Below are 24,997 nucleotides of genomic sequence, written 5' to 3' on the forward strand. Positions count from 1 at the left end.
GAAGCTATTCAGCTATGGTGAAGTAATGAAATACAGTGGTCCCTCAACATACGATGGTAATTCGTTCCAAACGACCCATCGTTTGTCGAATCCATCGTATGTTGAGGGATCCGTGCAATGTAAAGTATAGGAAGTTATGCTCATCTGTCCCTGTCGCTCCGGACCAGGTCCTCACCGCTCCCGCTGCTGTTCCAGGGGCTCCCGATGCTGTTCCGCTGCTCCGGTGTCTTCTTCGCGATCCTCCGGTGTCTTGCGCATCTTCTGCAGGGTCCGGGCCTCGCTTTCCGGTGACGTTATTACGCTGCTGCGCCGGCGCGGCGTGCGTAGTGACATAATAACGACGCCGGAAAGCAAGGCCCGGACCCTGGAGAAGATGCGCAAGACACCGGAGGATCGCGAAGTGGACCCGGAGCAGCGGGGATAGGTAAGTGAACCTGCTGGGGCACATTACACTGCTATCCGACAGCAGCTTAAGCATTTTGCGCTGTCGGATAGCAGTTAACGCGATGGCCCCGACATATAAAAGCATCGTATGTCGATGCTGACATCGACATGCGATGGCCTCTGAGAGGCCATCGCATGTCGATTTTATCATATGTCGGGGCCATCGTAGGTCGGGGGGTTACTGTAGTGAGATACTTAGCTTGCAATTTGGCGGCCAAATAGCTTGGACCGTCCCACCACGGTAAGGTGATCTCATTGGGTCGGACCCTACACTATGAATATGCTTCATATGGGGGGAGTGGCTACCTCCATGTTGGTTCTTGCACCCCACCCACCTCTATCAGGTGTATATAAGGTGGTTTGGATGTTTCAGATCCTGCAATGCCTGCTGATCTATTCACACAGAGGCATATTCTTAGTGTAGGGTCCGTCCCAATGAGATCACCTTACCGTGGTGGGACGGTCCAAGCTATTTGGCCGCCAAATTGCAAGCTAAGTATCTCACTAATTCATTACTTCACCATAGCTGAATAGCTTCTCATGTTGTATCTATACGCTCATGTTTTATCTATATCCTCATGTTTTAGCTATATCTTTGTGCTAGCAGTGTGCTGCTGTATTCTCCTGTAGATATATATATATATATATATATATATATATATATACACACACACACACACACGTCTTGTTTCTCAAATTCCATCATATAAATGTTTGTGTAGGTTGGGGCTACAGTAGACCCCATGGCCGTTCCTTTGTCCTGGACCTAGAATTCATCCCCAAGTAGTAAATAATTCAGTCTCAGGATGACACCCAGTAAGTGCAGAACAAAGATACCAGCCAATTCGGATAATTCAGATCTGTTGGCTGTCCAGGCATGCTGGGAGGTGAAGCAGTGTAACATCTGGAGGGCCACAGTTTGGAGACCACTGTTTATACACTGTTTATACCGTTGGCTGTCCAGGCATGCTGGGAGGTGAAGCAGTGTAACATCTGGAGGGCCACAGTTTGGGGACCACTGCTATACACCCACACTTAATACCTGGGGAGAAGTCTGGCACCCTGAGCCTGGCCGCCCGTCCATTCACCTTCTCCAGATACTCCAGCACCAGCCTCTCCTTCTCCTCCTGGGAACCCGCCTCCTGCAGGGCGCCCTCCAGCGGGCTCTGGAGCCCCAGCAAATCATTCAAGTTGCAAGCCGCCATCTTGCTCCTCCTTACTGTGATTGACAGGCACAGGCGTTACCAAGCGACGGCAGCTGCGTCCCTCGCTTTACGTTCCCACCCGCCGATTCGCGTCATTACTCTCCGTGTTATCCTCTATAATACATTAAAAAACAGCAATAAAAATACAATATTAATATTTTACTTGAGAAATATGAGTTACAAGTCATAGTAAAGGAGGAAAAATTATTTCTGTATTCACTATTGTGGCGAATGTGCCGTTAGGTTATATAAATTTACGTCAGAGCTATAGTTTACCATTTCGTATCTTCAGATTCGACACAATCACATATTGTATGAATATCAATAATCGGTAATTTTGTGAATGGGAATACATCTGTGCAGAGGATTTAGATTTGATAGATCAAGATATTATTTTTAGATTGTATTAAGTGCGGTGGACTTGAGAGGAAAGTGCGGATGTGTGGGCGGATGCCGGGGGGAGGCGCTCTGAATGGCCGGGAAAAGAAAGAGATGACAGGAGGAGCAGTCTGCGGAGCGGTAATACCGGGGGTGTGGGAGATAGACGATAAAGCAATAATTCTCATATTTAACCATTGTTCGGTCTCGATTTGTGCGAAAAGTTGTAAATATCGCTTAGAAAAGCTGCATAACATGATTTCAGCCGCTGTACAGACCGAGTTATGTAACTGCGGCTCTCCAGTTGTTGCAGAACTACAATTCCTATCATGTCCTGACATGTCCTGCATTTCTGTTTCTTCATGTCCCCCTGTGTCACAGTTATTGCTGTCCCCTCATCTCCCCCCTGTGTGTCACAGTTATTGCTGTCCCCTCATCTTCCCTGTGTGTCACAGTTATTGCTGTCCCCTCATCTCCCCTCTGTGTGTCACAGTTATTGCTGTCCCCTCATCTCCCCCCTGTGTGTCACAGTTATTGCTGTCCCGTCATCTCCCCCCTGTGTGTCACAGTTATTGCTGTCCCCTCATCTCCCCCCGTGTGTCACAGTTATTGCTGTCCCCTCATCTCCCCCCGTGTGTCACAGTTATTGCTGTCCCCTCATCTCCCCCCTGCGTGTCACAGTTATTGCTGTCCCCTCATCTCCCCCCCCCCTCCGTGTGTCAGTTATTACTGTCCCCTCATCTCCCCCCTGTGTGTCACAGTTATTGCTGTCCCCTCATCTTCCCCCGTGTGTCAGTTATTGCTGTCCCCTCATCTCCCCCCCAGTGTGTCACAGTTATTGCTGTCCCCTCATCTCCCCTCTGTGTGTCACAGTTATTGCTGTCCCGTCATCTCCCCCCGTGTGTCACAGTTATTGCTGTCCCCTCATCTCCCCCCGTGTCACAGTTATTGCTGTCCCCTCATCTCCCCCCGTGTGTCACAGTTATTGCTGTCCCCTCATCTCCCCCCGTGTGTCACAGTTATTGCTGTCCCCTCATCTCCCCCCCGTGTGTCACAGTTATTGCTGTCCCCTCATCTCCCCTCTGTGTGTCACAGTTATTGCTGTCCCCTCATCTCCCCCCCGTGTGTCACAGTTATTGCTGTCCCGTCATCTCCCCCCGTGTGTCACAGTTATTGCTGTCCCCTCATCTCCCCCCGTGTGTCACAGTTATTGCTGTCCCCTCATCTCCCCCCGTGTGTCACAGTTATTGCTGTCCCCTCATCTCCCCCCCCCCCGTGTGTCACAGTTATTGCTGTCCCCTCATCTCCCCTCTGTGTGTCACAGTTATTGCTGTCCCCTCATTTCCCCCCGTGTGTCAGTTATTGCTGTCCCCTCATCTCCCCCCCGTGTGTCACAGTTATTGCTGTCCCCTCATCTCCCCCTGTGTGTCACAGTTATTGCTGTCCCCTCATCTCCCCCCGGTGTGTCAGTTATTGCTGTCCCCTCATCTCCCCCCCCAGTGTGTCACAGTTATTGCTGTCCCCTCAACTTCCCTGTGTGTCACAGTTATTGCTGTCCCCTCATCTCCCCCCAGTGTGTCACAGTTATTGCTGTCCCCCTCATCTTCCCTGTGTGTCAGTTATTGCTGTGCCCTCATCTCCCCCCTGTGTGTCAGTTATTGCTGTCCCCTCATCTTCCCTGTGTGTCGCAGTTATTGCTGTCCCCTCATCTCCCCTCTGTGTGTCACAGTTATTGCTGTCCCCTCATCTCCCCCCCCCGTGTGTCAGTTATTGCTGTCCCCTCATCTCCCCCCTGTGTGTCACAGTTATTGCTGTCCCCTCATCTCCCCCCCGTGTGTCACAGTTATTGCTGTCCCCTCATCTCCCCCCCAGTGTGTCACAGTTATTGCTGTCCCCTCATCTTCCCCCCCGTGTGTCACAGTTATTGCTGTCCCCTCATCTCTCCCCCAGTGTGTCACAGTTATTGCTGTCCCCTCATCTTCCCTGTGTGTCACAGTTATTGCTGTCCCCTCATCTCCCCCCAGTGTGTCACAGTTATTGCTGTCCCCTCATCTCCCCCGTGTGTCACAGTTATTGCTGTCCCCTCATCTCCCCCCTGTGTGTCACAGTTATTGCTGTCCCCTCATCTCCCCTCTGTGTGTCACAGTTATTGCTGTCCCCTCATCTCCCCCCTGTGTGTCACAGTTATTGCTGTCCCCTCATCTCCCCTCTGTGTGTCACAGTTATTGCTGTCCCCTCATCTCCCCCCTGTGTGTCACAGTTATTGCTGTCCCCTCATCTCCCCTCTGTGTGTCACAGTTATTGCTGTCCCCTCATCTTCCTTGTGTGTCAGTTATTCCTCTCCTCTCATCTACAGCCTTTTAGATGTCTGGGCATGCTGGTAGTTGTAGTTTTGCAACAGCTGGAGGTACCCTGGTTGGGAAACATTACCCTAAGCACAGTATAGGCATTAACTACCAAACCATTTGGGGTTTCATCGACTGTTCATCGATGTGAACATGGCCTAAAGGGGTGTCCCTCCATCAAAAGTTATCCCCAAGGCAGTATTTCCATATCATCTTGCCTCCAGCTGTTGAAAAACTACATCTCTCAGGTGGTCCAGGCATACTGAGAGTTGTAGTTTTTAGAGATGAGCAAACTTACAGTAAATTCGATTCGTCACGAACTTCTCGGCTCGGCAGTTGATGACTTATCCTGCATAAATTAGTTCAGCTTTCCGGTGCTCCGGTGGGCTGGAAAAGGTGGATACAGTCCTAGGAGACTCTTTCCTAGGACTGTATCCACCTTTTCCAGCCCACGGGAGCACCGGAAAGCGGAACTAATTTACGCAGGATCAGTCATCAACTGCCGAGCCGAGAAGTTCGTGACGAATCAAATTTATTGTAAGTTCGCTCATCTCTAGTAGTTTTGTAAAACTACAACCAGGAGGCCTCCAGCTGTTGCAAAACTACAACTCTCAGCATGCCCGGACAGCCGAAGGCTGTCCGGGCATACTGGGAGTTGTAGTTTTGCAACACCTGGAGGCACCCTGGTTGGGAAACACTGCCCTAAGCACAGGTTAGTATGACCCGTCAAATACGGATGGAAAACTTATTTTATTTTTATTTTTTTTCAGCGGTTTGACAGCAGTAAATTTGATGGGTCATAACGGCCAATAATGGGTCCCGATCGGACCTATTATAGTCAATGGGGTCCTTTGGGCGCCATTATTGTCGGAGAGAAAAGCCGGAGAAAAAGACGGTGCAAGTATTATTTTTTTTCCCCAGTTATTCTTGATCCTAAAATAACGGACTTCACCCTGCTGGAGACAACCGGCAGTGTGAATGTAGCCTTAGATGATAACTACAAGATCAGTGGGAGGTCGGGGTCCTCCTTTACCTATATTCTGTATATAGGGAGACCCTTTTCTGTGCACGGTAGACACCATTCTTTTATCCGGTATCCTTTCTAATCCTGAACGTTTTTCATTTTCTTCTCTCTTTTTTTCAGCATTAAACAATGTCAGACAATGAAGATAATATCTGGGGCTATAAATCCATCCGGAAGCGCAAAACAGAGGATAACGCAGGATGTCAGGACCGGGCGAGAATATCAGGGGTGCAGGTGAAAGGGAGGGGGAAGAAGAAGCGAAATGCACCCAGGAAGACTAAGAACACCCCGGCCCTCACCTCACCCCAACCAGTGCCGAGACCAGGCTCTCAGGAGGAGCCGCCATCTACGCCAAAAAGAAAAAGAGCTGAGAGCGTGAAGACCCCGAGTCCCGTGACCCCCCAAAACAGACACAGCGGCCATTGTCCCAGCTGCCAGATGCCATTCTCTACATTATTAGTCCAGAGTCCGCGATGGCACGTGAGCGAATGCCTGGACGCAACGACAACCGCACAGACAGGTAATGGACTGCCATTTAAAAAGGGCTTTCCCACCAATGGCGCTTATCACCTGTCTGATCAGTGGAAATGGATCAACGCAACCCCCAAAGATCTTAATGGAGAGGCCATGTCTCCCTGGCTGATTGGAATGACTAGAGATGAGCGAACTTACAGTAAATTCGATTCGTCACAAACTTCTCCGCTCGGCAGTTGATGACTTATCCTGCATAAATTAGTTCAGCTTTCCGGTGCTCCGGTGGGCTGGAAAAGGTGGATACAGTCCTAGGAAAGAGTCTCCTAGGACTGTATCCACCTTTTCCAGCCCACCGGAGCACCGGAAAGCTGAACTAATTTATGCAGGAAAAGACATCAACTGCCGAGCCGAGAAGTTCGTGACAGATCGAATTTACTGTAAGTTCGCTCATCTCTAGGAATGACAGTCAAACATTCGTGCTGCTGCTCCATTCAGCTCTATGGGCCTGAAGAAAATAGTGTTTTCATGATCAGAGGGGGATCCCAGGGATTGGAGCCACACTGATCAGGCCAGTGTTTCCCAACCAGGGTGCCCCCAGCTGTTGCAAAACTACGACTCTCAGCATGCTCAAACAGCCAAAGGCTGTCTGGGAATGCTGGGAGTTGATGTATTCAACAACTGGAGGCACCCTGGATGGGAAATACAGGATCAGACACTTATCACCTATACTGGGGATACATGATGGCCGGCAATTATCATTGTGTTTACACTTATTTTCCCGTCTATATTTGGTGCAATTTTGGCGCAAGAGTCCTTTTTTGTGCCCTTCTTGCGCCTTTTAGTTTACACATTTCTGCTGATTTTGAGTTGCAATCCACTGATTTTGGCAACACACATGAATATGGATGGGTTTTATAAAAAAAAAAAAAAAAAAAAAAAAGGCACAAAGGCGCAAAAAAGTCTCTAAACTACACCAGCCCAGACTTAGCTTAGCTTTTTGGTGTATGTGAAGAGTGAAATTTCAGAAAATGTGACCTGCACAAGATGTATTTAATAAATTTGGTTCTCCTACACATTACCAGCACACACACAAAATGTGTATAAAAATGCTTCACTTACATCTACAATGATGAATGCCCCATGATAAGTGTTGGTAGGAGAACCCCCATAGGGTACGTTCCACTGGAAAACTTTTTTATTTATTTTTATTTTTTTTAAACACCTGGTACCAGAAAGTTAAACAGATTTGTAAATTACTTCCATTTGAAAATCTTAACCCTTCCAGTACTTATCAGCTGTTGTATGTTCCATAGGAAGTTCATTTCTTTTTGATTTATCTCTATCTGACCACAGTGCTCTCTGCTGACACCTCTGTCCATGTCAGGAACTGTCCAGAACTGGACAGTTCCTAAAAGGGACAGAGGTGTCAGCAGAGAGCACTGTGGTCACACAGAAAGGAAATTAAAAAAGAAAATAACTTCCTCTGGAACTTACAGCAGCTGATAAGTACTGGAAGGGTTAAGATTTTTTAATAGAAGTAATTTCCAAATCTGTTTAACTTTCTGGCACCAGTTGGTTTAACCCCTTAACGACGCAGGACGTAAATGTATGTCCTGATGATGTGGTACTTAACGCACCAGGATGTACATTTACGTCCTGAGCATAACCGCGGGCATCGGAGCGATGCCCGCATCAGGCACGGCAGGTCCCGGCTGTGGATCGCAGCCAGGGACCCGCCATTAACTCCTCAAATGCCGTGATCAATACAGATCATGGCATCTGCAGCATCGCGGTCACTTAACAGGATGATCGGATCGCCCACAGCGCGATCCGATCATCCTGCACGGCAGACGGAGGTCCCCTCACCTGCCTCCGCTGTCTTCCCGCAGACCAGAGCAGAAGATGACCGATAACACTGATCAGTGCTATGTCCTATACATAGCACTGAACAGCATTAGCAATCGAATGGTTGCTATAAATAGTCCCCTATGGGGACTATAAGAGTGTAAAAATAAAAGTAAAAAAAAAAAAAAAAAATCGAAAAACCCCCTCCCCCAATAAAAACGTAAATTGTCCCATTTTCCCTATTTTACCCCCAAAAAGTGTAAAAAATAATGAATTTTATATACATATTTGGTATCGCTGCGTGCGTAAATATCCAAACTATTAAAATAATATGTAAATGATCCCGTACGGTGAACGGCGTGAACGTAAAAAAAAAAGTCCAAAATAGCTGCTTTTTACAACATTTTATTCCAAAAAAAAAAAAATTCATAAAAAATGTAATAAAAGTTTTGTATAAGCAAATATGCTATTAATAAAAAGTACAGATCACGGCGCAAAAATTGAGCCCTCATACCACCGCTTATACGGAAAAATGAAAAAGTTATAGGTCTTCAAAATAGGGGGATTTTAAACGTACTAATTGCGGTTTTCTTTTTAATTTCCCCACACAAATAGTATTTTTTTGGTTGCGCCATACATTTTATGGTAAAGTGAGCGATGGCATTACAGCGGACAACTGGTCGCGCAAAAAACAAGCCCTCATACTAGTCTGTGGATGAAAATATAAAAGAGTTATGATTTTTTGAAGGGGAGGAGGAAAAAACGAAACCAAAAAAATAAATTGTCTTAGTCCTTAAGGTCCAAATGGGCTTAAGGGGTTAAAAAAAAAAAAATAAAAATGTTTTCCTTTGGAGCTCACCTTTAAGCCACCAAAGAAAATCTGCAGCAGACCCCATTAAAGTCAAGTGAACTGCAGCGGAGATTCCAAGAAGGGGTTTTATTGGCATCTAACATTGATCAACCAAATTCTAGAACCAACCCCCACTTATCAGCAGAACAAAGATTGCCCCATCATTGCAGTACCAAACACCATTGACAAGAGATTTGTTGGGTGCTGCAGTTGGGGGGGGGGGGGGCCCACCTTTTCTCTGTGTATTTTGATACAGAATCTGTCCCCTTAGCACAGGGGTCAAAGCCACCTAGCCATATCTTATAGAAATCTTTAAAGGGGTACTCCGGAGGGGGGAAAAAAAAAATTTTTAAAATCACTTTGTGCCGGAAAGTTCTACAGATTTGTAAATTACTTCTAATAAGAATCTCAAACCTCCCAGTACCTAGCTGCTGTATGCTCCACAGGAAGTTGTGTAGTTCTTTCCAGTCTGACCACAGTGCTCTCTGCTGACACCTCTGTCCATCTTAGGTACTGTCTAGTGCAGGAGCAGATCCCTATAGAAAACCTCTACTGATACCGATAGTTCCTGACATGGACAGAGGGGGCAGCAGAGAGCACTGTGGTCAGACTGGAGAGAACAACACAACTTCCTCTTGAGAATACAGCAGCTGATAAGTACTGGGAGGTTTGAGATTCTTATTAAAAGTAATTTACAAATCTGTAGAACTTTCTGGCACCAGTTGATTTGAAGACATTTTCATTAATTCCAGTGACCAGAACTAAGTTATCTAGTGACACTGTTCACGCCATATGCACCATTTTAACCAGACTCAAAAGCGTGGTCTGCTGTGTTGTCGCGTTGAAATAGCATACATGGCATGAATAGAATCACTAAGTGAATCAGTTTGGGCCATTGAAATAAATTGAGCCTGTTGCTCCCTACCACAGCACATGCCGGTATACTGTTCTCAGAGAGATGGCGACTGATTTGTCTGCTGGAAGCCCTACCGCAGTGTGGACTGAGCCTTATTTAGACCGATCTTCAAGTGAACGACTTGTTGATTCTTTGATTTGTTTTGCAGAATGTCCGGACGGTTTACGCTGCTCGTCGACTTTTCCTTCCCACTACAAGCGCTTCTCCCATTTCCTTTTGGCACAGAGCCGGGCCGGGGATCAATACTTGTTTTCTCTGCCCTCTACCCCCGATCCGGCTTTACCCAAAGCTGCTTCATCAAGTATTTCCAATGGTTTCAGTCCCACAAAATCCAACACTTCAACCACGAAAAAGACAACTAAGCTGAAGGTGCCCAAGTCTCAGTCTCCCTCCAGCTCCCAGCAGTCGGTGACGAAGTCTCCTCTGGACATGTGGCTCTCGTCACCATCCAAGTCGTCTCAGAGCTTCTTTTCCTTATCCCAGGAAAATCCCACTCATGTCACTGCCACCACGTGTGACCCCCAACAGGACACTGAGATACATGATGCTGCCATCTCCTACTCCCCTCTAGTCAGTGACCAAGAGCTGTTTAGTGAAGAAGAACGTGACCTAAAAACCCCAGAAAAGACCTCCCTTCCCAGAAGATCTTCTCTAAACAACATTAAAGCCTTAGATTTCCGCTCACAGTGCAGTATCAAAAATGAGCAATCCATGGGCCATCCCGGTGATGATGGTGGTGAAGAAAAGATGGAGGCTGATTATTGGTCTGAATGCAGCACACCTGTGTGTGATATTAGTGAGTGGCCTTATCCGGAGGGTGCGGCTGACCTCTCCTCTGATCTGCCCCATGTAGTCTCTATTAAGACAGAAGGAAACACAACTTCTCCAGTGAACTCTCAGATCCCTCGACCATTGTCAACCACACAGGTAAGATTATCACAGGGCTCTCAGGAGATGTCGTCTGTGCAGTCATCCAAAGCCATGAAGCAAACGGACATTGGGGTGTTCTTTGGACTGAAGCCTAAAGCGTTGACCCAGCCAGCCAAGGTGAAGGCGCCATTAAAACCCCAGAGCCCCAATGCAGTCGTGTCGCAGGGTGAGAAGCGACCTGGGAAGAGGAAGGCGATGGGTTCTCTCAGCGATGCTGGTAGAGTCACAGAGAATATTAATGGGATCCCAGAGCCGGCGGCTACAGGAACCCAGAAGAGAGGTGGAAGGAGGTTCGGGCAAAACTCCACCACTGAGGGGAAGGGGAAGAAGCAATGTCCATTCTACAAGAAGATCCCAGGTCAGTGGATTTGACTTCACGTTGCAGATTTTTTTTTCCTGTTTTGTAATGATTATAAAACATCCACCTGTCCTCATCTCTTAGGCTCAGAACACACTGGGGAGAGTTTATCATTGTATTTACACAGCTTTTTGGGTATATTTGTTGCAAATCTGTTGAAACTTCTGGCATTTTCCCAAATGTAGGCAACATAAGTGGAAAAAATAAAAAAATAAAAAAAAGATTCCGCTAGCCTTAGGCTGCATTCACATGTCGATTTTGCAATACTGTTCTCGTATCCAGTTTCAGTGTACTGCAAACCGTATGTATAGACCGGTCACTAAAAACAGTATGCCAAACTTAGCATCCGGTTGTGTACGTATTGCATAGTCTACTACGTTTTTTTTGTCCGGGTGAAAAACCAGATACAACCCGTACAAACACAACTTTGATTTTATAAATTTTTTTTTATATAAAACCTGATACGGGAACCGTATTGCAAAAGCGAAATGTGAATGCAGACCTGGATTGTATGCTTCCTGGACTCGTGTTTTGTTCACAGGGATCAGTAGTGCCAGCCTAGATCTATTTCTCTGTGCGTTGTACTTTTCCCAAATTTGCTCTATAGGAAGTCCAAAAAAGTTTTTTTATTTTTTCTTGTACAGTAGTTAATGATTTATCCTATATGACAGGATGCAGTCATATATTTTGTCTGAGAGCAGCGTGTACCAGCCGTAAGCTGCCTGAAGAGTCACTAGGTGATGTAGTTTCTGTTGTTAAAGGGGTACTCCGGTCCCAAGACATCTTATCCCCTATCCAAAGGATAGGGGATAAGATGTCTGATCGCGGGGGATCCCTGCAATCTAGCATGCAGCACCCACCTGTAAGCACTGCAGGAAGCGCTGAGGCTCTGTGTTATGCCTTCTGACCACGGGGACGGAGTATCGTGACGTCACGCCCGCCCCCTCAATGCAAGTCTATGGGAGGGGGCGTGACGGCCGTCACTCCCATAGACTTGCATTGAGGGGATGGGGGGGGGGGTGACGTCGCACGATACTCCGTCCCTGTGGTCGGGAGGCATAACACTGAGAGCCTCAGCGCTTCCTGCAGTGCTTACAGTTGGGTGCTGCATGCTAGATTGCGGGGGTCCCCAGCAGCCGGACCCCCGCAATCAGACATCTTATCCCCTATCCTTTTGGATAGGGGATAAGATGTCTTGGGGCTGGAGTACCCCTTTAAAATAAATAACACCCACTGCTGACCGCCACAGTATTTGCCAGAATGCGACCATTACTTGTGCCAGACACCTGTAACACGGCGTAATCCTAGCCTGACGTTGTGATCCATTTTTGTTTTCTTCATACATATTTGATGTAATGGTGCAGAGGTTTTCTCGACATCAGGGACTGATCTTCTCTGCTGTGTGTAAGGGAAACCTGTAGGTGACAGATCCGCTAAAACTGCAGTGTGTGAAGGGGATTCACCAGCCTAAGCAGTTAGTCTCTGTTCACATGCTGCAGATTTTGTTGCAAAACCTAAATGAATCTAAATGGGACTTGCTAAAATTGATGCAAACTCTTAAGAAGCAGCCCCATACATGTATACAATGGATTTTCAGTCGCCTAAAATTTCTGCGTAACATCTGTTACGTGTGAAGAGAGCTTTAAATATTATAAAAAAAAATTTTATAATTTTTTTTTTTTATCTGGCGTTTGCTAATAAGACTCCAGAAGCAGAAGTGAGAACATTATGTAGGAGGCAGCAGATTCTTTCCTCTTTTGTGCTTCCAAGAAGTTCTTCACCCTTTGGCCAGGTTCACAATGCGGAATCTCTGTCCGGAGATTCCGATTGTGGGCAGCGTCTTCCATCACTGACTGAATCAGTCAGCGCTAGGACCGCGCAGACATTGCCATTACCCTAGACACATGTCTGCGGAGCGGATTTCGTAAGAACATTGAACAAGTGGCAGAATTTTTCCAGGGGATTTCCTGCCTGGAAAACTCTGCGGCGTACACTGTGCAGCGGAATCCAATTGCCTGCATCGTAATTTCTGAATGGAATTTCAAAACCAAATTATGTTTGGAAATTCCATAGAATGAACCAGTCTTCTATATGGGATCTGTCAGCAGCTTGAATCCTGATTCAGTAGGTGCTGCTCTAACAATGCGATGCTGGGAGAAGGGTGTGAAATATTATGCAAATTAAGTCATAATGTCTTCACGCTCCGCCCCCTGAATGCAAGTCTATGGGAGGGGCGTGACGTCACACGGGGCGGAGTCGTGACTCATCCGCCATTGTGGTCGGGATCCGAAGCCTCCAGCGTTGCCAGTGTGAGGTCGAAGCCGTACAGGTGGGTGCAGCAGCCAAGATCCCGGGGGTCCCCAGCAGCGGGATCCGGCGATCTGACATCTTATCTCCTATCCTTTTGGATAGGGGATAAGATGTCTAGGGGTGTTGAGTACCCCTTTAATCCTTCCAGTACCTATCAGCTTCTGTATGCTCCACAGGAAGTTCTTTTCTTTTGTAATTTCCTTTCTGTCTGACCACAGTGCTCTCTGCTGACACCTCTGTCCATGTCAGGAACTGTCCAGAGTAGGAGCAAATCCCCATAGCAAACCTCTCCTGCTCTGGACAGTTCCTAAAATGGACAGAGGTGTCAGCAGAGAGCACTGTGGTCAGACTAGAAAAGAACTACACAACCTCCTGTGGAGCATGCAGCAGCTAAGTACTGGAGGGATCAAGATTTTTTTTTTAACAGAAGTACCCCTTTAAGGGCAAAGCATGTGCATTGTTCTAATCTTATCCTGGCAGCATCAAACTGATCTGTGCTTTTGCCCTGCGCAGCTCATCACTAGGGGCAGCGGGAGAATTGTTCTTCCAACCATGTAAGGTGACATCTTTAAGCTTTTACCTGTCAATCTAAAGACACTGGGTGTTTATAAGTGAGCTCAGGGGTGTTGGTTTGGACGGAAGGGGCCCAACTTTGCCAGACTTTTGCAACCCAGGAGAACACCCTGTTGAGTTTAACTTATTTTCACAATATGTCTAATGCTTATAGCCCTGCGATGGATTGTAATAAGAGCGCCATCTACTGGATCAGAGTTAAAAGCCCTATTGTACGTTGCCTTTACTTTAGACGGCAGCCAGGTGTCACTGATGTAGATTTTTTTCACCGTTCTCTATGTAACTAACGTCTCTTGTTTTCTTGCATTCCCAAAAGGCACCGGCTTTGCTGTGGACGCGTTCCAGTACGGCCAGATAGAAGGCTGCTCTGCGTATTTCCTCACGCACTTCCATTCCGATCACTACGGCGGCCTCACAAAAAAATTTCGCTTCCCAATCTATTGCAGCAAGGTAAGGGGACCACTTGTCCAAAAATTTCTGAAAACCTGAAAATCCGCACAAATTTTTCTGCGGCAAATCTGCGCCTTGTGAATTCGCTCTATTAGATAGGGTGACTATTAGACAAACTGACCAATATTTACCCTATGCAATGGACCAGTGTTTTCCAACTAGGGTGCCTCCAGCTGTTGCAAAACTACAACTCCCAGCATGCCCGGACAGCCTTTGGCTGTCCGGTCATGCTGGGAGTTGTAGTTTTGCAACAGCTGGAGGCACCCTAGTTGGAAAAAACTGGTATAAATAGTTGGATGGCTTTGGCTGCAATTATACTATTGTGCAGATATCGTGATCTTGCATCACCCCTCTGCCTCCCACCTGTGTCTGTTGGCCTGTGGCGGCTCCTACAGGGTCTGCGTGTAACTGCAGTCTCTGTACCTTCTATATACCGTATTTTTCACCGTATAAGACGCACTTTTTCTTCCCCAAAACTGGGGGGAAAAAGTCGGTGCGTCTTAAACGGCGAATACACCCCTGTCGCGGCGGTCCCTGCAGCCATCAACGGCCGGGACCCGCAGCTAATACAGGACATCACCGATCGCGGTGATGCCCTGTATTAACCCTTCAGACGCGGCGATCAAAGTTGACCGCCGCGTCTGAAGGGAAAGTGACACTAACCCGGCTGTTCAGTTGAGCTGTTCGGGACCGCCGTGATTTCACCGTGGCGGTCCCGAACAGCCCGACTGAATAGCCGGGTTAGTGCTTACAGGACACCGGGAGGGACCTTACCTGCCTCCTCGGTGTCTTCTCCGTTCAGGGATCCCCTGTATGGCCGGCGCTCTCCTTCCTCGTCGTCGCGTGCGTAACGACGTGATGGCGGCGACGGAGAGCGAGGATACCCGGCTGGCAGCAGAGACGTTCCGAAGCGACGGGGACACGGTGACAGCGATGGAGCGACATCCAGGGCAGCGGTGGCGGGTCCGGAGCGGTGGGGACACGTGTGTATTACCTCCTATGCAGTGGTCTTCAATCTGCGGACCTCCAGATGTTGCGAAACTACAACTCCCAGCATGCCCGGACAGCCAACGGCTGTCCGGGCATGCTGGGAGTTGTAGTTTTGCAACATCTGGAGGTCCGCAGGTTGAAGACCACTATTGGGTTCAAAATCTTTATATTTTTTTTAGATTTTGCACCTATAAATTGGGTGCGTCTTATACGCCGGTGCGTCCTATAGGACGAAAAATACGGTACATCTTAGGGCTGCATGATATATCGCAAAAGCAATCGAATCGGGAAAACATGTGATTATCTGCTTGGGCTGGCTCCCGTGGAGGGGGCCGGCCAGAGCAGGTAAAAACTAATTTAAATACAAAGTCATATTTTCCCAACCAGAGTGCCTCCAGTTGTTGCAAAACTCCAACTCTTAGCATGCCCGGACCGGCAAAGGCTGTCCGGGCATGCTGGGAGTAGTAGTTTCACAACAGCTGGAGGCTAGAAAAACACTGAGCTAAGGGCGCCGGGGGAGAAAAAAAAATAAACTTCTGCCTACTTAGTCCCGGTCCCTGCAGATTCGTCTCTGTGCGCTCCGAGGTGTCCTTTCCCTTTTTCAGCCAATCACTGGCCGCAGTGGTGTCACGTGTCAAGCCGGTGATTGGCTGATGGGGAGAGGTCTTGTACTGCAGTAATACACTAGGTTTCCCGGGTCCCGCGGAAGATTTGAAATCCGCCCGGGAAACCCATGCTGCAGTGCAATAATAAAAGAAAGTGGCGGGGGGGGGGGGGGGGGATGTGACAAGGGGGAGGAAAATGTGACCGGGGGGGGGGGGGGGGAGGAGGAGAGTGTGACAAGGGGGGAGGAGAATGTGACAAGGGGGAGATGTGAAATAGGCGGTGGGCATAAAATGGGTGGATAGATGTGAAATGGGGGGGGGGGGGGGATTTCGGCTTTTTTTTTTTTTTTATTATTATATCATATCGCAATCGCACATTTTCCCCATATCGTGCAGCCCTAATACGTTTGTATTGTGTGCAGGATATGGATGTGCAGTTTGACAGTCGTTGCTCTTGTCTCTTTCAGATCACAGGGAACCTGGTGCAGAATAAGCTGCGAGTAGAAAAGGAATTCATTAACTGCTTACCCATGTACACGGAGTGCCTAGTGAATGGTGTCCGAGTGGTGCTGCTGGACGCCAACCAGTACGTATCCTCTGTGGATGGAGCCGCAGTAAACTGTCTTCTCACATCTTCCCTTTAATGGTCTATTCACACATACAGTATTCTGCGCAGAGTTCAATGTAAACTGAATGACTGAACACGGCTTGAAATCCTGCGCAGAATACTGTACATGTGACTAGACCCTAAAGGGGTACTCCAGTGAAAATCAATTGTCTTTGTTCAAATAAACTGGCGCCAGAAAGTTATACAGATTTGTAAATGACTTCTATAAAAAATTCTTATCAGCTGCCGTATGCTCAACAGGAAGTTGTGTAGTTCTTTTCAGTCTGACCACAGTGCTCTCTGCTGACACCTCTGTCCATGTCAGGATCTGTCCAGAGGTAGAAGCAAATCCCCATAGCAAACTTCTCCTGCACTGGACAGTTCCTGACACGAACAGAGGTGTCAGCAGAGAGCACTGTAGTCGGACAGAAAAGAGCAACTCAACTTCCTGTGGAGCATACAGCAGCTGATAAGTACTGGAAGGATTAAGAATTTTAAATAGAAGTCATTTACAAATCTGTTAAACTTTCTGGCACCAGTTGATATGAAAAAAATAGTTTTCCACAGGAGTACCCCTTTTTAAAGGAGTTATCTAACAGAGTTGAGCCCCGTTCTGAGGCTGGGGGATGTGTTTTTAATAGCTGGATGACCCCTTGAAGGACACGGCCAATTTCTAATTTTGTGTTTATATAAATAAAGATTTTTTTTTCTCCTATTGTACTATTAATAAATAAATTTAAAAAAGTAACAATCAGTATGCTTAACCCCTTAACGACCATGGACTTGTGTACACGTCCATGTGCCATTAAGCAGGTATGGCGCTGGCTCCTGACTCGAGTCTGCGCCGCAGCGGCCGACACCATGCTGATTCCTGTTGCTGGGGGTCATGCGGCCGACTATCGCCGCGGCCGGCTATTAATCCTTTAGATCGCCACTGTCAAACCTGACAGCGGCATCTAAAGGTACCTTTAACTGCTCCCTGGTTGTCCAGAGGGGGAGCGCAATCGCGGGGAGGGGGCAATCCACTGCTGAGGTAGCCGAAGGGCTCCTGTGTTGGCTGCTGCGCTGTGAATGATAAAGCCTGGCAGGACCAGGCTTTATCAATCGAACGCCGAGCACACAGATCAAAGTAGTTGTATGGAACCACATTGATCTGTATGAGGAATCATATGATTTCTCCTTAAAGTCCCCTAAGGTCTATACAGATCACGGCATCATAGCCGTCACTCCTCCTCCCATAGACGTGAATGGAGGGGGCATGGCAGCCCGCATGGCCAGTCATCAGACACAGAGCGGAGATCGCTGGGGGCCTGCCTTTGGATAGGGGATAAGAAGTTTCCAGTGGAGTACCCCTTTAAGTCCCCATAGGGTAGTATTTTATATGTGATCATTAGATTGTATTCACTGTATAATGCTAAGCCTGGCTGCATCATAGGATCGGCAATCTGTTGCAGCTTCCTCCTTTTTATAAAGGCAAGCAGCGACTTTGCGGGGTTTCATCAGGCGCAAGTGCTGTGAAATGCGTCGCATTTTCATCCAATAAACCTTCATCTTACCTGACGGGTCCATCCTGGTCAGCGTCGTTGTTCCCTCGTTCCATCCCGCAAAGTCGCTGCTTGCCATGGTCCATTTGGTTGGGGAGGCTGCAGAGCAGACATTACTCACTCTGACCATTGTGGTGTTGGAGTCCACACAACCACCTATGGTAAGAAGAGTTGTATACTTGGTGGATTACCTATAGGTTGTTTTACGCCATTGGGTGTGCTCCTGTTTTGTTTTAGTCCTCCTTTTATAAAGGGATAAATGTTCCTAAACTGTTGATGCCGTCGTTCTTCTCCATTCTACATAACAATTTTTTTTTTCTTGTGCTTTAACACTTTAGCTGCCCAGGGGCCGTTCTTCTGCTCTTCATCCTTCCTAATGGAACCTCAATATTACACACAGGAGACTTCCGTGCAGAACCCTCAATGGAGAGGTATCCAGCGCTGCTTGGACGAAAGATCCATACCTTGTACCTGGACACCACGTAAGACCACGTCTCTGTTTTTATCATCTCTTTATAGTGTGTGTGTGTATAATATATATTCTATAGAATAGTAAATGCAGCTCTTGAGTGATACAGGATGTAAATACATTTTTTATCCTGTGCTGATCCTGTGTGAATCTCATCTATGAATGCAGATATCTCTCTGATGTACATGCTGTTCATTATTTACATTTTGCGGTCTCTTTCCCCCTTACAGATACTGCAGTCCGGAGTACACTTTCCCGCCGCAGCAGGAGACGGTGCAGTTTGCTGTTAACATCGCCTTCGAGATGGTGACTCTACATCCCCGAACTTTGGTGGTTTGTGGAACTTATTCTGTTGGAAAAGAGAAAGTGTTTCTAGGTAATTTGGCTCCCAGAGCCCCCGTTTCTTATTGTTGGTTGGACATCACAGATCAGACGCTCACTACCTATCCTGCGAATAGGTGGCGATTAATGTTCTATAGAAACATAGAATGTGTTGGCAGATAAGAACCATTTGGCCCATCTAGTCTGCCCAATAATCTGAATCCTTTAACTAGTCCCTGGTCCTATCTTATATGAAGGATAGCCTTATACCTATCTCTATCTTACCGTATACGGAGGATAGCCTTTTGCCTATCCCTATCTTATATGAAGGATAGCATTATACCTATATTTATCTTATATGAAGGATAGCCTTATGCTTATCCCTATCTTATATGAAGGATAGCCTTATACCTATCCCTATCTTATATGAAGGATAGCCTTATACCTATCCCTATCTTATATGAAGGATAGCCTTATACCTATCCCTATCTTATATGAAGGATAGCCTTATACCTATCTCTATCTTATATGAAGGATAGCCTTATACCTATCCCTATCTTATATGAAGGATAGCCTTATACCTATCCCTATCTTATATGAAGGATAGCCTTATGCCTATCCCTATCTTATATGAAGGATAGCCTTATGCCTATCCCTATCTTATATGAAGGATAGCCTTATGCCTATCCCTATCTTATATGAAGGATAGCCTTATACCTATCCCTATCTTATATGAAGGATAGCCTTATGCCTATCCCTATCTTATATGAAGGATAGCCTTATGCCTATCCCTATCTTATATGAAGGATAGCCTTATACCTATCCCTATCTTATATGAAGGATAGCCTTATACCTATCTCTATCTTATATAAAGCATAGCCTTATACCTATCTCTATCTTATATGAAGGATAGCCTTATGCCTATCTCTATCTTATATGAAGGATAGCCTTATACCTATCTCTATCTTATATGAAGGATAGCCTTATGCTTATCCCATACATGTTTAAACTCCTTCACTGTATTTGCAGCGACCACTTCTGCGGGAAGGCTATTCCATGCATCCACTACTCTCTCAGTAAAGTAATACTTCCTCATATTACTGCAGAAACATTTTCCCCTCTCATTTAAACTGTCCTCTTGTGGTGGTTTTTTCTTCTTTTAAATATGTATTTAAAAGTTTCTATCCATAGTTAAAGCAGACGTTTTCCTAGAATATGGCCTCCTATGTAAAAGCAGCATGTTATAGGGATCAGTTGTCCGAAGCTTCCATTGCCAAGAGAATGATCTTGCTCGTTATTTTGGCGGAATACATTGCAGTCTACGGGGACAGCGATGCCTGCGTGATTCCTGGCCACCCTTGGAATCTCCAGACTTAAATTCCGTAGGGTGACCCTAGCCTTACAGGATAAAAGACAAAGGAGAGGAAATTATAGCAGTGTCTCCCAACCAGAGCGCCTTCAGCTGTTGCAAAACTACAACTCCCAGCGTGCCCGGACAGCCAACGGCTGAAGGCACCCTGGTTGGGTATCACTGCTCTAGCGTTCTTTTAACCTGGAAGGCTAGGTTCACGCTATGGAATTTGCATCCGGAGATTCGGGCAGGCATTGTGGTCCCCCGTAGACTGCAATGTATTCCGCCGAAAGAATAAGAAAGATCATTTTCTTTGCAATGGAAGCTCTGTTCCTAATATTCCGCTGTGCACAATGTAATCCCAATGACTGTTCCACTTGGAAATTCCGTATTGTCAACCCAGCCTTTGTATTGAACAACTGAGAATGCACATGTCTGGAGCTGGTGGGGGTGCAGTGAGGTCTCAATGCTAAATGTTGTACTACTGTTTCCAGCACGCATGCATTAGGGGAGCACCTATGTCAATGTGCATACAATAAACGTAAAGGGAGATTCCAGCCCCTATAACATATCCCCTTTCCGCAGGATAGGGCACAAGTCTTAATGCAATGGGGGGGGGGGTATTGGACCTCTGGGACCCCACTGCACCATCTCCAGGGCCCTGTCTCTTCCCTTCCTGGAGCGGTGGATCGGCACTCGCTTCATGCATTGTCTATGAAAGCACCAGAGTACATTGCTCATCGATCTCCAAGACTCCCATAGACCATGCATGGAGCACGTGTTGACCCATCACTCCAGGCAGCAGGAAGAGTTGGGGCTCTTTTCTGGATATCATGTGACTCCCACCCTTTCAATAGGGAATAAGTATTAGGGGCTGGAATACCCCATTAGTATATATTATCTCAACCCCCCCCCCCCCCCCCTCCAGCTGCACTCACTATTCTGCAGGGTTCCTTTAAATGGTCACTCTCATTAAAACTAAATTTTGCTATTGTAAATAAAAAATCTTTCTAATGTACTTTGTTTAAAAAATAAATAAATAAATTTAAATTTTTCTTTTTTGTGTTTAAAAAAAAAAAAAAAAAGCTGCCACTAGGTGTCTCCCTACTTGTCCAGAGTACATTCCCACCCCCACCCCATCTCTTGCACAGATTTTGGACTCCTGCTGGTCTGTCAGAAGTCCAAAATCGAGAAATGCAGTCTGGAGTGCAGAGTGGGGTATGTGTGCAGCCTCAGCCAATCATAGCTCATCTTACACTGAACTGCTCTGGGCTGTGTGTAGCAGATTGAGGGAGGAAGTTCTCCCCTGTATGGCTTCAGATGTCACGTCTGCTGGGGAACGCCCCTTCCCAGTCTGTGAATCTGACTGAGCAGAAAATACAGAACAATATCAAGGCAGAAAACTAACAAATAATACAAATAATGGCAGGGGGTGGTTTATCATGATGGGGGCAGTGATCTGGAAGGATTATAAAATTTAACAAGATTATGAGAGGTACACTTTTTTTTATTTTATTTTTTTTATGTCAGCACATAATGTAGGATCAGTGCAGGATAAGTAACGTGACGACCTGTAATACTCATTCCTTCTGTTTTGCAGCAATCGCTGATGTTTTGGGCTGTAAGGTTTGCATGTCCCAAGACAAATACAAAACCATGCAGTGTCTGGAGTCAGAAGAGATCCGAGCGCTCGTGACCACAGACTGGCACAGTACAGCTCTGCACGTCCTTCCCATGATGCAGGTCAATTTTAAGGTAAGTTTCTGTGCTCCTCTGGGAAGGCTATATGAATGTTGCTTTCTGGTTCCACGTTGCCCAATAACATTCCAGGTTTTACATTCAGGGGTTTTAGAAAGCGAAGTGCCAAACCCTGTAGCAGTGTTTCCCCCCCCCAACCAAGGTGCCCCCTTCTTTTGCAAAACTACAACTCCCAACATGCCCATTATTAACCTGACCATGCACACTTCACACGCCCATAGACAATGCAGGACCTTTGTGGTCTATGGCAAAAGCCTGCCACACGGCCGTTTAGACCCGTCCCGTTCTTCTCCCGTCAAAAAAAGAAACCGGACAATAACTGATGCAAACGGATGTTATTCATTTGGATCCATTATTGTTCAGTTAATAAACCCCCAAAAAATATATATATTTTTTTTTTTTGTTATGAGCATGCTCAGAAGTAAAAAAAAAAGATCAAAAAAACTGATTGAAAAAATACATGCAAACGGATGACATTAAAGGCTCATCCCTTTTCCATAGACTTCAATATTAAATTTACTGTATCCATTTTTCCTCTTTTTTATTTATTTTTTTACAGGAGAAAAAAACGGATGTGAAAAGATTGTTTAAAATTTTAAAAAAAAAATACCATTGACATCAATGGGATTATTTTACAACAGTTTGTAATCAGTTTACAAGCAACAACGGAACCTAAACGGGGACAGACGACCGTGCGAACGCACCCTTACCTGCGTGGCCACGTATTGTCTTTGAAAGTAAAAATTTTACATATGAGTATTGTCACCAAATAATAATAAAATAATAAAAAACTTAAGGACGCAGGACGTAAATGTACGTCCTGGTGCGGTGTTACTTAACGCACCAGGACGTAAATTTACGTCCTGTGCATAACCGCGGGCATTGGAGCGATGCCCGTGTCATGCGTGGCTGATCCCGGCTGCTGATCGCAGCCAGGGACCCGCCATTAACTCCTCAGGTGCTGGGATCAATACAGATCCCGGCATCTGCGGCAGTGCGCGATTTGAATGAATGATCGGATCGCCCGCAGCGCTGCTGCGGGGATCCGATCATTCAGAACGCCGCACGGAGGTCCCCTCACCTGCCTCTGTCCGGCTCCTGGCGTCTTCTGCTCTGGTCTGAAAAAAAAAAAAATAAAAAAAAATAAAAAATTTAAAAGTAAAAAAAAAATTAAAAATCCCTCCCCCAATAAAAAAGTAAAACGTACGTTTTTTCCTATTTTACCCCCAAAAAGCGTAAAAATTTTTTTATAGACATATTTGGTATCGCCGCGTGCGTAAATGTCCGAACTATTAAAATAAAATGTTAATGATCCCGTACGGTGAACGGCGTGAACGAAAAAAAAGTCCAAAATTGCTACTTTTTTAATACATTTTATTTACAAAAAATTTTTAAAAATGTATTACATTTTTTATATGCAAATGTGGTATCAAAAAAAAGTACGGATCATGGCGCAAAAAATGAGCCCCCATACCGCCGCTTATACGGAAAAATAAAAAAGTTAGAGGTCATCAAATTAAAGGGATTTTAAACGTACTAATTTGGTTAAAAAGTTTGTGATTTTTTTTTTTTAAGCACAACAATAATATAAAAGTATATAATAATGGGTATCATTTTAATCGTATTGACCCTCAGAATAAAGAACACGTGTCATTTTTACCATAAATTGTACGGCGTGAAAACGAAACCTTCCAAAATTAGCAAAATTGCGTTTTTCTTTTTAATTTCCCCACAAAAATAGTGTTTTTTGATTGCGCCATACATTTTATGATGAGTGATGTAATTACAAAGGACAACTGGTCGCGCAAAAATCAAGCCCTCATACTAGTCTGTGGATGAAAATATAAAAGAGTTATGATTTTTAGAAGGCGAGGAGGAAAAAATGAAAACGTAAAAATTAAATTGTCTGAGTCCTTAAGGCCAAAATGGGCTGAGTCCTTAAGGGGTTAAAGGGGTACTCCGGTGAAAACCTTTTTTTTTTTCTTTTAAATCAACTGGTGCCAGAAAGGTAAACATATTTGTAAATTACTTCTATTAAAAAATCTTAATCCTTGTTTCTTTTTGCAACACTGATGACATCATGAGCACAGTGCTCTCTGCTGACATCTCTGTCCATTTTAGCATTCATGCATAGCAGATCTATACTAAGGACAGCATGGTGGCTCAGTGGATAGCACTGCTGCCTTGCAGTGCTGGGGACTTGGGTTCAAATCCCACTAAGGACAACAATAAATAAAGCGTTATTATTATTATTATAACATCAGCAGAGAGAACTGTGCTCGTGATGTCATCAGAGAGCATTCCAAAAAGAAAAGAATTTCCTCTGTAGTATTCAGTAGCTAATAAGTACTGGAAGGATTAAGATTTTTTAATAGAAGTAATTTACAAATATGTTTAACTTTCTGCCACCAGTTGATTTAAAAGAAAAAAGGTTTTCACCGGAGTACCCCTTTAACTTATTTTTTAATAATCTATAAATATAATATTTTTATATATAATAATATTATTATTATTATTATTATTATTATTATTATTATTATTAAATATAAATATATAAAAAGTTATTCATTTATTTATATATATATATTTTCCTTTCAGGGTCTTTATGCCCATCTGAACAAGTTCCCTGGTAAATACGATCGCGTTTTGGCGTTTAAGCCGACGGGATGGACTTATTCGGACGGCTGCAGTTCAGTGGCTGATATAAAGCCGGACACCCGAGGAAAAGTCACCCTTTACGGTAATACGTTATTTCCATTAACACTAAAGTGAATGTCCGCTCCAAAATCCTTGCATAAAATGTTATCACTTATGTCTTGTCTGTGCAAAGGATTCGGAGCTTTGTATTGCAGAAAAAAACAGACCTGGCCGGCTGATGAGATTAATGGATTTTTCCCAACAACACTTATCAGGATAGATGATAGGGGCTGAAACGGCTGGACCACTACTAACTAGATCACTGTTTCCCAACCAGGGTGCCTCCAGCTGTTGCAAAACTACAACTCCCAGCATGCCCGGACAGCCTTTGGCTGTCCGGGCATGCTGGGAGTTGTAGTTTTGCAAAAACTGGGGGTGTTCTCCTAATGTTGCAACTCCTATGTTGCTAATTGATAATCAGTAGTGTTGGTGGGGAAAAAAAACCTTTTTATAATGTACCTGTAACTAAAAAAAAAAAACACAAATTTTGTATTGGTCACATGGCACAGAGCCGGGAAAGAACACGTTTAACTCGCGTTTCTGTTGGCTCATT

The 24,997-nt window shown here is 45.5% G+C and overlaps 3 protein-coding genes across 6 annotated transcripts in view; 1 reads left to right on the forward strand and 2 right to left on the reverse strand.

Annotated features, from left to right (window-relative positions):
- Window positions 1-1,715, reverse strand: part of NHLRC2 (NHL repeat containing 2) — an 88,264-nt gene extending 86,549 nt beyond the window's left edge. The window contains exon 1 of the mRNA XM_056528986.1: window positions 1,487-1,715. Within this exon, the coding sequence (XP_056384961.1) occupies window positions 1,487-1,649 (163 nt within the window). The 5' untranslated portion in view covers window positions 1,650-1,715. The remainder of the gene's footprint in view (window positions 1-1,486) is intronic.
- Window positions 1,716-1,866: 151 nt separating this feature from the next.
- The window catches only part of DCLRE1A (DNA cross-link repair 1A), a 132,982-nt gene continuing 109,851 nt past the window's right edge, over window positions 1,867-24,997 (forward strand). For 2 of the 4 annotated variants that reach the window (XM_056528984.1, XM_056528985.1), the window contains exons 1-9: window positions 2,005-2,168; window positions 5,517-5,916; window positions 9,630-10,769; window positions 13,969-14,102; window positions 16,165-16,283; window positions 18,187-18,330; window positions 18,548-18,693; window positions 21,590-21,744; window positions 24,346-24,487. In XM_056528984.1, coding sequence (XP_056384959.1) covers window positions 5,526-5,916; window positions 9,630-10,769; window positions 13,969-14,102; window positions 16,165-16,283; window positions 18,187-18,330; window positions 18,548-18,693; window positions 21,590-21,744; window positions 24,346-24,487 — 2,371 coding nt within the window. In that variant the 5' untranslated portion in view covers window positions 2,005-2,168; window positions 5,517-5,525. Of the gene's footprint in view, window positions 1,981-2,004; window positions 2,169-5,516; window positions 5,917-9,629; window positions 10,770-13,968; window positions 14,103-16,164; window positions 16,284-18,186; window positions 18,331-18,547; window positions 18,694-21,589; window positions 21,745-24,345; window positions 24,488-24,997 lie in introns of those variants that run through there. The other 2 variants (XM_056528983.1, XM_056528982.1) reach the window with 2 other exon arrangements.
- Window positions 18,558-24,997, reverse strand: part of PLEKHS1 (pleckstrin homology domain containing S1) — a 55,938-nt gene continuing 49,498 nt past the window's right edge. Inside the window, exon 17 of the mRNA XM_056528989.1 lies at window positions 18,558-18,666. The gene's annotated coding sequence lies outside the window, so the exon portion shown is untranslated. The remainder of the gene's footprint in view (window positions 18,667-24,997) is intronic.

This window comes from Hyla sarda, chromosome 7, assembly GCF_029499605.1.
Source record: "Hyla sarda isolate aHylSar1 chromosome 7, aHylSar1.hap1, whole genome shotgun sequence".
Classification (NCBI taxonomy): Eukaryota; Metazoa; Chordata; class Amphibia; order Anura; family Hylidae; genus Hyla; species Hyla sarda.